This window comes from Bactrocera tryoni, chromosome 1 (assembly GCF_016617805.1).
Source record: "Bactrocera tryoni isolate S06 chromosome 1, CSIRO_BtryS06_freeze2, whole genome shotgun sequence".
Lineage (NCBI taxonomy): Eukaryota > Metazoa > Arthropoda > Insecta > Diptera > Tephritidae > Bactrocera > Bactrocera tryoni.
Genome location: NC_052499.1, coordinates 2,422,101 through 2,440,909, shown reverse-complemented (window position 1 = coordinate 2,440,909; position 18,809 = coordinate 2,422,101). Strand labels below are relative to the sequence as shown.

General features: G+C 35.8%; 1 protein-coding gene and 1 non-coding gene across 3 annotated transcripts; both read left to right on the top strand.

Moving 5' to 3' along the window:
- Nucleotides 1–4,255: 4,255 nt before the first annotated feature.
- Trnay-gua lies at nt 4,256–4,349 on the top strand. Its single transcript has 2 exons — nt 4,256–4,292; nt 4,314–4,349. It is a non-coding gene; the product is annotated as a tRNA-Tyr (tRNA).
- A 3,357-nt stretch (nt 4,350–7,706) lies between these two features.
- On the top strand, nt 7,707–16,678 carry LOC120766882 (esterase B1). Of its 2 annotated transcripts, none has more exons than XM_040092625.1 (5): nt 7,707–8,512; nt 14,274–14,586; nt 14,835–15,546; nt 15,601–15,776; nt 15,847–16,678. In XM_040092625.1, the coding sequence occupies exons 1-5, from the start codon at nt 8,469–8,471 to the stop codon at nt 16,294–16,296; spliced, it is 1,695 nt and encodes a 564-aa protein (XP_039948559.1). In that variant the 5' UTR covers nt 7,707–8,468; the 3' UTR covers nt 16,297–16,678. The 2 variants fall into 2 exon arrangements, with proteins under 2 accessions (XP_039948559.1, XP_039948560.1); XM_040092626.1 differs by lacking the exon at nt 7,707–8,512 and adding an exon at nt 14,074–14,140.
- Nucleotides 16,679–18,809: the final 2,131 nt, after the last annotated feature.

Below are 18,809 nucleotides of genomic sequence, written 5' to 3'. Positions count from 1 at the left end.
AGAAATGAAAAATCTACGGATTAAAAAAATTGGGAGGTCAAATTCAAAAGTTTATAAACATGGAGGTCCTCATAAATGCATATGTTAAAGTTAAAGCAGTTTTTACCAACTACTTGGATCATTGCCGAAGCTTGAGGTATAAAACATTTTTATCGTACAACCCAATGATAAAATTTTGAAAATCTACGCTTCAAATGTACCACCAATTTTAACTGTAATTAATATAAACTAAATCTGATATATTCTAACTACAATATATATTAAAAAATAATTTATAAAAATAAGAAGGTCATACAAATTGCCTCGAAGAAAATATTTTAGCATATCTAAGTTTTTTTTTTAATTTCCGAAATTTAGCGAAACTTCAGAGCTTTTTGCATGAATTACTAGGGAGTCTGATTTCAAGTTCGTTAATTCGAAGACACGACACATTTGAAAATTTTGCAAACAAAAGGATTTAAGGAAAAGTTTAAGAGTTCTCCGCAAATTTAACAGAGGGAGTAAAACTAGTAAATTTTTTAAAAATAGCTTAAGGCTCTTACAGCTGAAGTTATAAGCGCGTACAAATTTTACATTAAACACGAAAGTAATTAACCGCAAACATATTTCAAAAACACAATTAATATTCTGACAACTCCAATGCAATACACTCATTTTTATTGTCTTCCAAATATGAAAGCCACAAAGTTTCAAAGCTTTCATCAATGCTTTGAAAGCGCAAAAACTTATGGAAGCTGCAAAGCTTTCTATAGACACAGTAGAGAGCTCGAAAATGTTATTTAGTTGTTTAATAGTAATAATTTATACAAATGACCAATAGTTTGAGCTGATTAAAGCGGACAATGTTTGCGTATTAGTAAATATTAGTTATTTTTTAATGTTTGTAAAGTCTAGCTTTTGTATTATAAATAAAAGGCGTTAAGTAAAGTTTCACAAAGATACTATTAAGAAAGAATTTGAACGCTTTAATTTGATTGTGATCTAATTTTGTATTGGAAAAAAAACTTCCAGAAAAAAAGATAGTGAAAATAAAACAAAATATGAACTCGAAGGTCGCCAGAAATAAATATATGTACCTATGAATATCAAGACAAAAGTACCTTTTAATAAAAATGTGACACTAAGATGAACAAAATGTGATTTCTAGAGCAAGTGAACTAACCTAAAAAACATGGCAACCCTGCAGCAACACAGTAAGTCGGACACAGAGGACAAGAAAAACAAATGAAATCTGTGAACGCAACTAATTTAAAGTTTTTACTACAAGTCATCCAAACTAAAGCATGTCTTCTAGCTTAAGTCTGCTTCTCCTATAACTAAGACCTTACGAGCCGTAGCTAATAGAAGGCTAAAACTTTTTTTCAGGAAAAGATTGTGTCGCTTGTAGCGCCAATTGAATACAAGCAAACATACAAATGCCACGTGCAAACAACTTCCTTCATTAGATATGTATGCTAATATATATTTAAATTTAGTAAATAAAATTAACAATTGTTACAAATATAAAAATATGGGCACTTGCGTGTCAATGGTTTTGAAATCAAACCATATTAAGTGTGTATTTTTTGATAAGTACTACAAAAGAAATCTGCGTAATTTTGTATATTTTGAAATATTTTTATAAAGTTTATTACTATGGACAAGCATACCACTAACTAAATAGATTGTGATGCTAATATTTATTGAAAAATATTTTGCTATGAATGTAATACATTAAAATATTATAAATGTTGGAAAGAAGAAATAAAAATATATATTTCTCAGAAGAAAGAAGTTATTGTGGATTTTTTCCAGGTTTGAGGTAAGTATGCCTGCTTTCTGAATTAAGCACTCTAATAGGTTGCGAGACAAGAAAAATGATTTCCAAACCCTATCATATGCTAAGCCATCAGGCGAAGAACAGAACAGTCAAGTATCAGCATATATATGAAGGGATAGCAGAGTACCCACAAATCTGGAAAGCTAAAGAGACAAATTACGAAAATAATAAGTTGGAGGTATAGTAATAGGTTTAACGTTTGGCGATTAAATTTTCATTGGAACTGAGTTTTCTCTTTAGTCCAAGAGCTTCTTCTTCGCTTTTGGGTCAAAATTATACTTATAAGGCTGCTTTCTGGTACCAGAAAAAGATTGAAACTCTAATTGGAGACCGATCTTAAGTGATTCCAAAAGAAAACGTCCTCAGCAAACTAAGCTCATGAGAAAATGTGAGAAATGCTTAGAAGAAATAGTAGTTTATCAATATTTCGGTTTAAAAATGGATAAAACGAAAATTTGTGACGGAACTAATAGATATTTTCCCTCTGAGTTCAGGCACGTGAATGCATTGGATTTTTTCTAGTTTTTTGGCCTATAGTAACTTGGGATCTTGAAAACATTATTCCAGTGCTCAGTATGCCATAGTACTTTCTTCTTCTTCTTAATTAGCGTAGACACCGCTTACGTGATTATCGCCGAGTTAACAACAGCGCGCCAGCCGTTTCTTCTTTTCGCTACGTGACGCCAATTGGATATTCCAAGCGTATCCAGGTCCTTCTCCACCTGGTCCTTCCAACGGAGTGGAGGTCTTCCTCTTCCTCTGCTTCCCCCGGCGGGTACTGCGTATACTTTCAGAGCTGGAGTGTTCTCGTCCATTCGGACAACATGACCTAGCCAGCGTAGTCGCTGTCTTTTAATTCGCTGAACTATGCCAATGGCGTCGTATATCTCATACAGCTCATCGTTCCACGGAACGTTTTTGGTGTGGCCAATGCGCAACGGATCCTAAATCTTCCGCAGAACTTAGAACGTTTGGTAGCGAACGGCTCGGAGAGGTCCTTCCCGATTCTGACGGAGCTCTTCGTGTTGCTCAACGTCAGTTAACACAGCCGTATTAGTTTTGCGGGGATACCAAATTCAGACATCGCGGCATAAAGACAGCTCCTTTTCGTGCTGTCGGAAGCAGCTTTGAAATCGACGAAGAGGTGGTGTGTCGATTCTCCTTTCACGGGTCTTTTCCAAAATTTGGCGCATGGTGAATATCTGGTCGGTTGTTGATTTTCCAGGTCTAAAGCCAAACTGATAAGGTCCAATCAGTTTGTTGTTGGTGAGCTTTAATCTTTCACACAATACGCTCGATAGAACCTTATACTCGATGTTAAGGAGGCTTATCCCACGGTAGTTGGCGCAGATTGTGGGGTCTCCCTTTTTGTGGATTGGGCAGAGCACACTTAAATTCCAATCGTTGGGCATGCTTACGTCCCACTACATATTGCAAAGAAGCTGATGCATGCTCCTTATCAGTTCTTCGCCGCCGTGTTTGAATAGCTCGGCCGGTAATCCATCGGCCCCCACTGCTTTGTTGTTCTTCAGACAGGTAATTTCTATTCGAACTTCTTCATGGTCGGGCAATGGAACGTCTGCTTCATCGTCATCAATTGGGGAATCGGGTTCGCCTTCTCCTGGCGTTGTGCGTTCACTGCCATTCAGCAGGCTGGAGAAGTGTTCCCTCCATAATTTAAGTATGCTCTTTGCATCGGTCACTACATCACCAGAGTACTTCAGCAGTGGAAAATATAAAAAAATTATTTTTATCGATTTTTGGAATGCAACCATGCCCCATAGTCCTCCGATCTGAACAATTTCTTCAGAGATTGTACCGTTACCTTAGACAATAAGCTATTTCAGATTTCTTGAGGATATATTGTCAAATAAAAAAGCAATTAATTCCGATCGTTCAGTTCTGTATGGCAGATATATGCTATAGTGATTCCATATCGACTGCTCCAAAAAATTAGCAGCTTCTTGGAGAGAAAAAATTGTTTACAAAATTTCTGATTGATATCTCAAAAGCTGAGTAACTAGTTCACGCATGTATGTATATTACAAACAGACCGACATGACTATATCGACTCAAGTCATCACGCTAATCCCCAACGTTTCCTTCTGACTGTTACAAACTTGCTGGGAAACTTAGTATACTCTATTCGGATTGCAGTCCTAAGACCAAATCCATTTGCTTTTGCCTTTCGCAGCGAAAATAAGTTTCTTTCAATCACGGCACCTGCTGACTGAACATTTATAAATATTTAAATACATATGTATACGTGTGTATAAGCTTAACTACGCGCAGAGTTTGCGAAGAAACACCAATTTCGACATTATCAAGTCTGCGCCAGCGATAAGAAACGCATAAGCAAACCGCAGAGCAATTAACTCCAAATACAAACGAATAAAGACTGACGCATAGACCACATAAATCTGTGGTGTTATACAGCCTTCGATAGCTCAGTTGGTAGAGCGGTGGACTGTAGAAAGATAATCGCTAAGTAGACATCCATAGGTCGCTGGTTCAAATCCGGCTCGAAGGAATCACCTTCTTTTTATTACAAAATGGTTGTATTTTTAACCAAACACAAAATGTAATAATGAAATATAAGGTAATGATTACAGAAATTATATGTCAGTACTATAGAGATATCTACTTGTAAATACACCGCTATTTGGCCTTCATTCATCAATAAATTGTAGATAACATTAAAGGTCGCAGCCGAAATTATAATAAGGGAAAAGTAAAACTTAAGATCTGTAGTAGAGTTTAAACATAAAAATCATTTTTGAAAATTGCTGGCATCTCGTTGCAACTTTCGAGCCAGAAGCATTGGTAAAATACAGATATACTTTGTATCAAAGATCGGAAGACATTACAGCTAGTATACATATATTGTTTTTAATGGAGCAATTTTTCAAAATTTTATTTCTGATATCACATAGGACAAGAAAATGCTTACTTTTTTCTATAAATGTGTTCATAGAAACATATACATACATATAACTGAACTTCCACGCACATAGCCTTGAACATGAACTGTGTTGAATTGTAGAAATCACCGTACAAACAGCTGACGTGACGACATTAACTACATATGAACGCACAAAACTAGTTTCTCACGTAACTACAAATATATTTAATTGAAGAAAAAATATTGAATTTATACTTAATGTATAAAAATTTTCATCAGTTAAATGGTAAGTACATTTACTTTTAAATATAGTCTGTTTCATAAAAAAAAACTATTATGCTCTGCTTATGTTTTAATTGAAATAAAAACTTAGTATTAATAAAATTAGGCTATTAGAATGGTTTGAAATTGTTTGTTTTACGGTAATTGGCGAGCAATTCGCAATAATTCATTATTTTGTTAACAAGTTTTGTATAACTGACGTTTGTGGTGATTGAGTAACCACAAACCATAAAAAAATTAATATATAGAGCACATAGTTATGAATTTGAACTTTTAGCGTTTTACGAACTAAGTTGTAAAAAATTATTAATCAACAAATTATAATATTGCATGCTCAAGTGAAGCTAATGTTTGAAATTCAAATTCGAAATATATTAAACCCATTTTAATACCCACTTTTATTTACCAAAAAAAACGAACAAATAGTAATAATAATAATAGATAAGTAATTATCTTTTGTTACTGGTATTTATTAAAAACCGACATATACAATTTTTTGCTAATAATTTTTGTTTTTCATGCACACAAGTTAGCGAATTATTAAATTAATAAAAGATTATTAAACTGTGTCCATTATGCAATTAGTTAAATTTGTTTTTGTAATTCAACAACGCGTTGTATATTAATTAAGGCGATTGAATTCAAAATTCGTGAAGAGGCTACATTTTTTTTTGTTGTATATAAGCAATATATTAAGCGATATAAATTGTATGTGATATGACTACTGCTGTGGGCGTTGTTGTACGACTTTTTTATTTAAATTTCGCGCGAAAACTCAAAAAAAGGGAAAAGGCCTTCGGTGATAATTGTTTGCCGCGAGGAAGTGTTTTCGTTTGATACAACTTATTCAAAGAAGGAGAACGCGTTGACGACGTACCACGCCCAGGACGGCCATCGGCATCAACTGATGATCAACATTTCAATAAAATAAAGGAATTGCTGGTTGAGAATCGACTATAAACAGTTGGAGATCTTACTGGCATCGTTGGAAGATCGAAAGGATCAGTGAAGACAATTTGAAAGATCATTTGGGCGTAAGAAAAGTGAAAGCACGTACTATTACTGGCGGGGAGTTTTGTATCTGTGCTTACCACCCGGAAGCAGACGACTAATCGACCGAATCGAGGCAAAGATGAGCTGAAGCCAAAATACCCCGTCAAAGCAGGTCAAGAATCAAGGTTAGGCTGATAGCTTTCTTCTATTATTGAGGTGGTGAGGTGGTGCACTCCGAATTCTTTTCGATCCGTCAAACTGTCAACAAGGAATAATTTTTGAGGGGTACCTACATATATGCGTAATTTGTGTAAAGCTATTCGTAAAAAGAAGCCAAAATTATAGTCCGATAACTCTTGAATTTTACACCGCGATAAAGCACTGTCGTATACTGCATGGATTCTTAGTGAATTTTTCGTCAAATTTTCATCCAATATCGTAACGCAGCTTTTGAGGCAATTGAAGACATAAAGCGTGTATCGCTACACGCATTAATGGCTATATCGGAAATTGACTTTAACAACTCTTTCGAGGATTGGAAAAAACTTTAGCAAAAGTGTATTGGGGTAAATGAGGATTATTTTGAGAAGGACGACATAGCTTTTGAAGAATAAATTAAGAATTTAAAAATTATGAACAAACACTTACTATTTTTTGCTGATAGTAGTAAGTAAGTTTAGATAAAAATTATCTCAAATATTATATGTGATGCGAAAATGTATTCTGCTTAGCATTTAATTAGGTCTAACTATATATCATATACTTGTATATATTATTTTATGTAATTAGTAATTTTCCCGCAATTTGAGATTACTGACTTTTGTAAGACCGATATTAACGAAGCATGAAACAAGCACGGTATTCGTTGAAACGTGTGAGTAATTTCCGTTGGCTAAAGCTTAGAAAATACATCACACAAAATAGACCTAAGGTGGTGTGAGCGATTTGTGAATATTAGAACTTGTTCTCTTTTATAAGTTTGTCTAGTTTATTTCTCTACATTATGCTAGTGCCTTTTCTAATTTCTTAGACGGAAAAACAACTTTCGAAAGGTGGTCAACGAGGTGTCACATGCTTTTGCCAGAAAAAATTAATATTTTGATTTTACAGACTTAGAAGCCAGGACAAGCCTTGGTTAAGAATGTGCCTTTTAAAGGATAATGGTTCTAAACGATGATGCTGAAAATTTTGAATTTTATTGCGACTAGTTTTGATCACAATTAAATTTGAGCGGAATGAATGTACCCAGCGGACCCCAGATACGACCTTTCAGATTCCAGAGTAAATTTAATTTACTATAAATGTTAACTACTATCATTAAGTGTTTGGTAGCGCACGAATTGTGATCGCCTCTTAAACAAAGCTTTTGAAGCTTTTTTATAAGTTCCACATTTATGATGCCACCTGGCTCATTTACTTTGATTTCTACAATACATACCAACCGGCTTGATCAGCCAAATAAAACAACAAAAAAATATATAACAACAATTTAACAATAACATAAGCTAGCGAGAATCATGTGAGAGAGAGAGAGAGAGAGAGAAAGTGAGAAACACCAGCTGTTTGATTTTAGTGCTCAGCTGTGATTTTCGCTCTTTCATTGCAAGAAGTGCATGATCGCTTCGCTAACCATCGTATGCGGTGGCCGCTTGAATGCAACTTTCGGGGACTCACTGCCTTCATTCGCTGCTTTAGCGAACACTTTGCTTCAGTCACAATTTTGCCCTACCGTTGCCAGCTAGTTTCGCGCTTTGCTTAAACGAAAGTGATTTAAGTAACAATTATTACTTGAAGTGATATTTTGTGCTTTCCTTTCACCTGTCAATCGTAGCGCAGAAGTTGCGTTTTCGCTTTGCTCTCCAGTTGCCACTTCCTTTAAATACTTTGGTTTATAATTTTTTCAAAAACAAACGGAAACAATAACACTTGCTGCAACTAATAGTGGGAATATAATTAACACAACAACAATTTTGTTTATCGACCACAACCAGTTTGTTAGTATATTTCCATTTGATTGTGAAGCGCTGGCACACTTACCAACTTTTTGGACAAAGCCGCTGGCTGTTAGACGCTCTTGGTAACTTTGTCGATTTGGTAATAAAGTGATTCGGCATTTTGTGCCTTTTTGTTGTTGCTAACATATAACGCGTACGTATGTAATTCGTGTGGAGCGTATTTTTTCGATATTCAAACTCGCTTGCATACATAAAACGTATATATTTATGTATAATTAAATGTGCGTGTTGATAGACATAATTAAAAATTAATCAAAAATATTAGTAATCAAAGTGTAATTAGAAACGAAAACTAAATAACGTATGTACATTCGGAGAGTGTCAAAGTGCAAAGCCAAATAACATCCATCTGTTTCGAAAAGTTCAAAAATATAAAAATACTTTTTTGCAAAAAAAAAAAATCGCTGAAAGTTTTCTCCAATAGTTTGTGTCAAAGTGCTTAATAGTCGCGCACAAAATGAGTTCACTCTCATTTATGGATATGTTAAAGCTGACCTTTAAGTAAGTTCAACAAAATAGCAAACACATATTTACCTCACATATACATATACTAAACACTTACATATATATGTATGTGCATCTAATTGTATACATATACATATTACCGTTACGCTAATGGAGCTGAATGGAAGTGTGCGTACAGAGTTGTAAGTGTATATGCGCACATCCGCTCGCGGCAAGAAAATTTGCACAATGACCGCAAGCGAGCGCGCTGACACGGAGCGGTCGCTGCTGATGGCAGGTGGCAAACTACAATGTTTTTGATTTTGTAATAATGCAGTAGCGTGCCGTTTATAAAATTTTGAAATTTTTTGTGTAGTTTCTGCTTAATTTAGTGAGTTGAAACTTTCCAAAAAATATTTATGTTTATATGTATGCATAGCTGGTACTAGGGTGCTCAGTTATTTAGCCCAAAGTGATACCCGGTTTATATCGAAATAGTTCAGTTTATTTTTACGCTAAAGTTCTTTATTAAGTTCACATAACTTCAGTTTCGTGAAAGTTCTACCAAGCTGAGATAACTGTACGCTAATAAATTGATATTAAAACGAAATTTAGAACAGAAATTGCGGCAATTAGCTTTATGACCTAAACGTTGAGATTAACGTACAATGAACTACACAGCTTTTGCTATGTCGGCATCGTTTTGAAATTTTATGTGTATATTTCAAAACAAAGAAACAACTAATCTTCGTGTAAGCTGTTATTGTGGATGGATGGAACTTTACAGCCAATTTAATTCAATCCTAATCAAAAATGCTGGAATCAATTCAAAGTCCAAAATTATTTAATCAATGAGAATTTTCTGATAACTATAAAATTTTTGACAAAGGAATTGTATATCAAGAATATGTAAAAAAAGTCTTGCGGTATTTTTATTGAATTTATTTTTTTTTTATTGAAATTGAAATGATATTTTGATGACTCATGCCCAGCTCTTGACCGATGCTACGGCTGCTACTATGCCGATCTCTTTCGACCATTTCAGCGATTTTATCGCAATTTTCGACGACAGGCCTTCCGGAGCGTGGCGCATCTTCGACCACCTCTACACCACAACGAAAACGTTGAATTTTTTTGCATGACCTTATTTCTTCACTTCACTTTAATTTTCCACTTTGTTTGTTATATTGTGAACTCAACGTTATTTAGAAAACCATTAACAAATCATACAATTATTTCAGAAAATCCTAACTAGCCATAAGAATTAGAACAGTCGAACATCCAGTAAATGAAAATAGTGCTCTCAACTAAATTGTTGAATAGTTAACTGGTTTTAATAAGCTACCTTGTTACCTATATAAAAGCTTACTTCGCACCTGTTAATGCATTTATTGTCAGATAAGATAAAAATCAGATAGTGAAATTGATTACGCAGCAGTTTTGTGTGGTTTCGAACTTTATTTTGAAAATAATGGATTTGATATATTCATTTGCGTGAAGATTAAGGTCTTCAAGCAGAAATACCAGAGGAAGACAAAAAAACATGTATAATGGTGATGATCGAAATGAACGTGGATCTATCGCTAGTTTAAGCCTTCCAATATCAAATGTTTCAAGCGTAAATTTATTTAAGACAAATTTAATGACGTTAAACTGGTAAGAAAATTGTTTCAAATGCCAAAAAGGTGTCAATGAAACGTGACGAAATTTCACATTCACTTCATAATTCCTCACAGTAATCCCTCTTGGTCACAATATAATTGTTTTCTACAATTCACGAAACAGTTGTTAAAGTCAATTTTCGGAATAGCCTTCAATGCCAGTAGCGACTCACGCTTAATGTCATCAATTGGCTGAAAATGGCTTCTCTGTATCGATCGTTTGAGTTTACTGATTGACCTATGCAGCTATCTATTTTATAGGCTTTACGATTTAAAATTCATCGTAAAATTTAAAAAATTAAGAGCGCTCTTGGCATGCCCGAAACTTATTCGAATGCATACACATTCTCCTAAACCAGGGTTAAGCTCAGTGTCTTCAAAAATGATGGCCACACTCTCAACGCACGCGACTACGGCATCCACCGTGCATTCTGAGTACACATAAACTCAAAAGTCAGCTCGTTGTATATTCAATGATTCACCGCTTTTACCCACTTTGGTGAGACTCACGTTTTTGGTCATGCAAAGACGCCAATGCATATATTATTGTACAAACAAACATGTGTCGTAAATATATGTAAACAACTTTACACGCGAAGAGAAATGTGCGATATTTGATGTCAGCGAGCGCAGAAAATTTCCATTTGTTGTATTGTATTTATATAATGGCTATATACAAGAAGAAGCACATAAATACAGACAACCATGCCATATAAAGTATTCATAAACCTACAATTACTGTAAGTGCTACGATACCACTGGGCATCACTTACTGAAAGCAAATAACTTATTTAACTGTAAACTTAGATAAATGTATTATTGTAATTTAAATTATGAAGTTTTTTATGCCCGTCGCCCTGCAATTGCACAAAGGAATTATAAATGTGTTTGCTGGTAATTTTATGGAAGTAATAAAATAATCTACTGTACACATATGTACGAGTATAAATATATGCAAATATAATATCAAGTTCCACATGTTGTTATTGTTTTTCTCTAATTATATAGCTGAGTTGATGTGGCGAATGAAATTGCATTAAATAACTTAATTATTGTTATTTTTTTGTTGTTGAGTTATTATTATAGCAAGTGAATAACTATTTAGCGCCATATGTTTATATAACAGTGCAACTATAACTGTTTAATATAGGAAACTAGTAAACAAACATCTTCGATTCACTATTCGCTAAGCATGAGTCGCTAAGTATACATATCTTGCAAAATTGACATCTAAGATCAGCAGGAAGGTTTTCCAGTTTAGTTTTTAGAGTTTAAATATACCCGAAATAAACTCGTATAATCGCTTGCTATTCTACTTCATTTTGATTATATCAGATTGTGAGAGTTATACCAGAAAAGAAGAAGAAGAGAGTTATACCAATTAAAGATCGAGTTGCTAACCTGTAAGCGTAGAAAGCAGGTACTATCCTAGGAAAAGTATAACCTCTTCCTATTCTGTGATGTTTGCGTATACCAGTCATTTTCTATTATACCAGTTTGTTTTTGTCGGTATAAGAATCCAAGGTGATTACCAGTCTTTCTGTCCAGTTAATAGAGTTGTCCGCTTAGTAGATCCTACTTAATAAAAATCAAAAACGTGTGGGACCGGCCAATGTGCATTGTTAATGCAGATGTCCGCTTAATAGAGTGTTCATTTAATAGAGCTTTCACTGTACTTTTTATTTATAATTGTTTTAGCTATCCGTACTTCTAAGTTGGTTCGAACTGGATACAGTGTGCTAAATTTTGCTAAAACCGGTTCAGTAGTTTAGGAGTCCATCGCGGACAAACAACGTGACACGTACTTTTTATATATAACATATATTTTTTTTAATATTCTAGTTTACACTTACAGCTGCATCGTAAATAACTTATTATTATTTAATTACTAAAACTGTTTTATATTTATAAACATTTATAATGCCCATAAGTTTATAATTATTAGTCATTAAAGTCACTTAAATGCGATTGTTACTTGCAAATTAGTCGCAAAGTGTTCAATAAATTCTAATTTTTTAGTTGAGAGTTTTTATATTAAGCTTGTGAGCTAAGCACGACGTCATTACGTTTCGCACTTCGAGAAAAACCAAGCGTAAGCGTCAATGTGACAAGCAGACTAAAATAGTTTTCGAGTAAACTGTAAAACCAAATAAATGGTGCTGAAGTGGAAATATGTAAAAAACTATTGTGATTAATAGTGAACCGATTTTATGCATTTTGGGATTATAAGTATGAGATTTTGGCAAATTTGGCTTTAAAAAATTTATAAACGGTTTAGGATCGGATTACTCTGAAAGTTATAACTTAAAACACCAAGCTCATTATTGCGGGGAATAAATCATTTTCAATGTAAATAAAAAACCAGAACACACCTTATTTATAATTACGTCAAAGCGACTATGACAGATTGACTGCACTTTGAACGGCTAGCTTACAAAGAGCGCAACGAAATAATATAAAAAACGTATGTAAATTTCTAAGTATTATGTACGTAGCCGCTATTTACGGTTATAATTACCGCAAATAAAATACAATTTCTTAAATAAACTAATTACGTGAGATGACGAAGTTAATACCTGCCTGCTTATAAACCGTTTTAGAATAATTTTTATACTTGATCTAAAGGTCAAAATGAGAGACAGCATGCGAAGTCAGTCATGCGTACTCCGATTGGTTATCTCTGTATCAAATTTAATTTCGAATTATATGCCATACCTTATATAAGTATATTGTACTTATCACCATATGTAACATGAAGTGATTAAATCTTGTGTATTAAATATTAACGGAGCTGCGAGAAACATTGTAAAAACTTCTACAATTGCTACTATTTTATTTAAATGTAAATTGCTGACAGATAATTGGAACGGTTATTACTCACTTGATGTTGTGAACTTTGAAACAGTAATTTAATTTATAGATGTGGCGGTGGAAATAAATTATACGATGACTGTTCTATTAGTGCGGCTGACGGAACATCAAATCTGAGATATACTGCGGGACATGATGCGATATTTTGCTAAAATTAGGGATGTTTAATGATCACATCGTACATTTTTAAACCAAATATTATAAAATATATATTTACCCCAATTTTTCGACTAACATAAATGCCAGCACCCCGAAATACTAACCAAACTGCCACTCTCTAATGAGGTATTAATTTATCCACTTTACTTGTATGACACCGTATTTCGGTGTCGGCAGCGGCAAAGAACTGTCATTTTTAAAGCACTCAACACACCATAGAAATTGTGGTGAGAACTGATTTAAATAAAACAAAATTCAGAATCAGAGCAATAGTATCTGTCAGGCTTAAAATCTTGTAAGCAGGGCACATAAATTTGTGTTTCTGCAACATATGTATGTATGATACCTGGTCACCAAAATTCCATAATATTAAGTCGCAAGTGCATACAAAGACACATAGCTGGACATTTGTTATTGACGGTGAAATTAATGCGCATGCATTTTTCCAATGAAAATCGTAAAATACATTCCGAAGGTGAATAAAAAGTTAATACTTCATGCATGTAAAGACAACAAGATGCAGTGATTTGCGAGGAGAGCATGACGAGTGAACGTGTTTTGCTTTGATTCACACCTCAAAGCAAGACGCTTTGGCACTTTTTGTTTCATTTTGATATTTACGAAGTTGTCAGGTTGACGACGACGTCGTTGTTTGCTACTCGTAAATATAATGTATTTTTTCCTCACGTTTCGTTCGCCTCTTTTGTTTATTTTTTAGATTGTTTGTTTTACTTTCAATTGTGTAGCGAAACCGCTAGACGTACTTATTCAAGTTTGCACTTAAAGCCGCTGGCATGACAAGTTGTCGGCTACCTGTGCGTGCCGGCACACCGTACGATCGCTTACAGAAACAATAATCATAGCAAATATATTACATTAAGCGAAAAGCCAATAAAAGCGGTAAAACACGCTCACTAAAAGTATTTAGCGTTGCAATATGCGCGCACTCGATGGGCATTGCACATGCGCGAAGATTTTTGCGCACTGAATATATGTATATATAACGTTCCGCTTCGCATCGCTTGCACAATAAAAAATTGAAATTTGCTTAAAATCGCTATAAATAATTCGGCAACGTTTGCCATTTGCATAATATTCACTAAATACGATTTTTATTTCCGTTTCAGGGTCCTCGAGTTCAAATATGAACAAAGTAAACACACCACAAAAATCTATGAGGTGGCGAAGACCATCAAAGGCGAGGTGAAAGGCGTGAAGCGTCTCACCATTTGGGGCGATTCGTATTTCAGCTTTGAGCGCATACCTTATGCGAAGCCACCGTTGGGTGAGCTGCGTTTTCGGGCGCCCGTGCCGTCTGAACCTTGGCAAGGCGTGCTAGATGGCACTGGTCCCGCCGAGAAGCCGCTACAGACAAACGTTATATTTCGTAAATACAAAGGATCAGAGGATTGCTTGTATCTGAATGTGTTTACAAAGAGTGTAAGTATTGAGAATCCTTCAGTTGCAGTCGCTCAACCAATTTTGAGCTAGAAGGGTGAAACCCGACCATTAAACTTATACATTACTGAAAAGCAAATGCCTTACCAGTGTCTTACTTCGTCCATTTAAAGCTCTGTTCTGTCCAAGTTTCGAAGATTTTTGCTTCCTTTTTCAAATATTTCCTTACTTTTCCACTTTCTTTCCGACCTCCTCGCTTTTATATTGCATTTCTTATTGATTTTTTGCAGATCAAACCAGAGAAAGCGCAACCAGTAATGGTTTGGATATATGGCGGTGGCTTTCAAATAGGAGAAGCCACACGTGATATGTATAGCCCAGACTTCTTCATGCACAAGGATATCGTGCTGGTGACTATTGCTTACCGCCTTGGACCATTTGGGTTTCTACGTCTGGACGATCCCAATGTGAAAGTGCCCGGAAATGCTGGCATTAAAGATCAAATAATGGCACTGCGTTGGGTAAAAGAAAATATCGCAGCTTTCGGTGGTGACACAAACAATATTACTGTCTTTGGTGAAAGCGCTGGTGGCGCGTCCACACATATTTGCCTACTTAGCGAGCAGTCTAAAGGATTGGTAAACAAAGGCATCGTAATGTCCGGCAGCGCACTCTGCTCTTGGGCGAATGTACCTAACAAACGTTGGGCCTATCGACTGGCCAAGGCATTAGGCTATCAGGGTGAGGATATCGATGCAGACGTATACGATTACTTATCGAATACAAAAGGACCTGACCTAGTGCGTGGTAATGGCATGGTGTTGACGAAAGAAGAGAAACACAACCGTACACTTTTTGCCTTCGTGCCAACTGTGGAGCCCTATTGGACGGAACAATGTGTGATGAGTGAACACCCGTATGAGTTATTGAAAAGGACGTGGAGCAATGATATACCGATCATCATTGGTGGCACTAGTTTTGAGGGTTTAATCTTTTATCCAGGTGCGTAAAAAATATTGCGGGTTGAGCAAAGAATCTAAAATTTTCTATCCGCAGAAATAACACGCCGCCCCGCAACACTAGATGAAGTGAAGAACTGTAAAAACCTCGTGCCAATCGATGCCGGTTTCGATCGTGATTCGGCGAAGGCAGAAGCTTGCGGTCTCCAACTCAAAAGCACTTACTTCGGCGATGAGGAATGTTCGCGTGCCACAATGATGAAGTTTTTGGAGGTGAGTATGGCTTATATTACCTCTTTCATGCCGCGAATATTTACTCTTATTATAACTCTTTACAAAACAGCTGAATTCGCATCGTGAATTCTGGGTGCCCATTTATCGTACGGTGCTCGCTCGTCAACGCCACAGCACAGCGCCCACATATGTGTATCGCTTCGATTATGACTCTCGCGATGGTAATGCCATACGTAATATTCTCTGCGGTCGCGACGTGCAAGGCACTTGCCACGGTGATGATCTCTGTTATCTCTTTTATGCCTTATTTTCACATAAGCCACCGAAGGATTCCAAAGAGCATGAAATTACGCGCACCATGGTTGACATATGGACCAGTTTCGCGGCGAATAGTGACCCGAATTGTGATATGTTGGAGGACTTGATATTCGAGCCGGTCACACGTGAAGTGGGCGATATTAAATGCCTAAATATTAGCGAAAAAATAGAATTCATTGACTTACCGGGCATGGACCAGATCAAAGTGTGGACCGAGTTTTATGCGCCGGGAAAACTGTGAACGGACCGCAATTCAGGGGGCTACCATGACTGTGTGGTCGTTTGTCTACCTCAATGTTATTTTTTTTAGACAGCATGCTTTCAAACTTTCCTCTTAAGTGCACGGTTCATATTACAAGGGATGGTTATTTAGAAGCAACGATTTCAAGCGGAAAGATACTAATTACTCTCAGCTGTCAATTGTACATATTATAAATGTGGATAATCTGCGTAATTATAAAGTTTAGTTTTAAATACAGTGATCCGGTCGGTTTGTGACAAGTTAAAGGTAGTCCTTATTATAGTGATATACTTTTAGTTATCGTATGTGTTAATCTGAAAATAAATTTATGGTGAGTTTTATACTTTAAAATATGACATTAAATGGATATGGGCATTTTGAATTTTTTCTTTCTTCTAAAAAATACTTAGTTAATGTGATTGTTGGAAAATAGGAAATTATTTAATTTCATTTAAGTTCTTATTGTTCTGTAAACTTAAAATAACGTGGATAAAAAAATATTACCTTTTAGTGGTAGCTAATGTATCAGCAGGGCGTATGAGTGACTATTGTATAAAGTGTTACAGAAGAAGAAAAGGAATTACACATATTTGTGATAGGAAAATTATAATATGATCCATTGCATTATGTACAATTAATTACTTAATTCAATGGCTAGTACTTAAAAAGTTATTATGCTTCACAAAACTCTTCTACTCAAAAATATTCGCACACCAATTTCCCTTTATTGACATATACACCTATTTTATTCAACGGCTACGCAATTGTAAGCCTAAATGAGAAATTGCGCTATTATTAATTGCAAAAATCAAAGTAAAGTTTTATTTCATTGTAAGCACAAGTTCATGCCCCTCCTGCCGCCGACACATTCGCACAATGAATTCTCTAATTTGTATAGCTAATGGAAGGCAATTTCAGCGAGTTGAGTTTTCACGGCAAAAAGATGGCTGCAGCAGCTTCGGCGTGCATACCTTGTGGAAATAATTGTACTTATTATCAAAGCAAATGCGCCGAACTTCGATTAGTTTAATTAAATAAAACTTTTCTCATTAACGTTCATATTTTATAAGTTTCGAAGCGAGAATTGTGCCATTTCTGCCTACTTAAGTGCATTCGTAAATATGTATGTAAGCAGAAAATAATCGTCTGCGCTGCTGTGAGCAAAGTTTGCAATTCCAAAGTATTGGTGCGTTTTGGAAATCGACTTGTCAAACAATGCTAGCGGCAGTTTCGTAGTGCTTTTTTACGTCTCGCAGCCTAAAGGCTTTAGGTGTGGGAATTCTGCAGGTGGCAAGGTAGCCGGCATCCGTTCTATAGTGGCACTTTTCGTATCAGTTTGATTGGAACTGTTTCCAAAAATATGGGTAGGTGGTTCCTAATATATATAAGTAATTATATTTGTACATATTTCAGAATGGTGGGTAAGTAATGATAGCTTTGCAAATCAAATTGTCTCGAAAAGGTGTTATTTTCTGGGGGTGAGAAAACTCTATTTCTTATATATGCCACAAATTATACTTGCGCATATTATAGACGCAAAAGCAACTTATTTTGTTGATGGCACTGCGATCGTTGTTTTTTTTTTTTGAGAAATCGAGCCTGATTCTCAAATTCTTGTATGACTCCTAAAGGTACCGCGGTTTATTTGTTTGGAAGGACTCTCAAAGTCTATAATTAACCTCGCCAACTTCTGAAATCCAATTGATTCAAAAAAATTAATTCACTATAATATATGATCGACCATCAAGAAACAAAACCCTCACGACTTGTGTATACAAATTCAATAGAATTCAAAAGACCCAAATCGACATTTCACAATCTTTTATAATATACACTGACACCCGAATAATATGTCCTACAATATAAAAATCCATATTTCAGGTATTTGGACTTGTTTCACACTGAGTGCCATCCTTACATTCAATCTGTGAGGGCTTGTCCACGTTAGCCAGTCAGCTCAGTAGTGAGCTATGAAATTTTCGCCATGAATTTCTCAGCGCATTCGCTTGTAAATGAGCGTGGGCCATCGGCCAACATGGCGTGCATTAATTAGCGACACAACGCAAGTGCTCGGTCTGTGTACACGTAGCCAAGCTACACTCCGCGAATTAGAGCCACCGCCAATGAACCGAGAGAGGTGCATAGACAAAAGCGACACGCTCGCGACAAGGATTGCTAATGCATTGGGAAAATAACCAACAAAAGGTAACGAACTCTGCCCACATCACCGGAGCGCTGCACGCGATATCGAATGCCCGCTGCCATCTTGTGTGTGTTTGACCCCGCTTTGTGCACTCGAATCTGTTTATTTATGTGCCAGCTAACAAAGCCCCAAATATGCGGTTTCGACAAATTCTGATGTCGCTGCTATCGACGTAGTTACAGCCACAATCTATTGCTACAAAATTCGCATATGTGAGTGTGTGTCTGCTGCACACTGTCCACTTGTGGCCATTTTTTGTTGGACTTACAGCGTTGTTGTTCTTTTGTGGCAAACACCCGCACGAATTGAT

Coding starts and splice junctions, on each gene's coding strand:
- LOC120766882 (XM_040092625.1), top strand. CDS start 8,469: ATGAGTTCACTCTCATTTATGGATATGTTAAAGCTGACCTTTAA. Junction 15,547..15,600: donor GGGTTTAATCTTTTATCCAG/GTGCGTAAAAAA, acceptor TTCTATCCGCAG/AAATAACACGCCGCCCCGCA. Junction 15,777..15,846: donor CAATGATGAAGTTTTTGGAG/GTGAGTATGGCT, acceptor TTTACAAAACAG/CTGAATTCGCATCGTGAATT.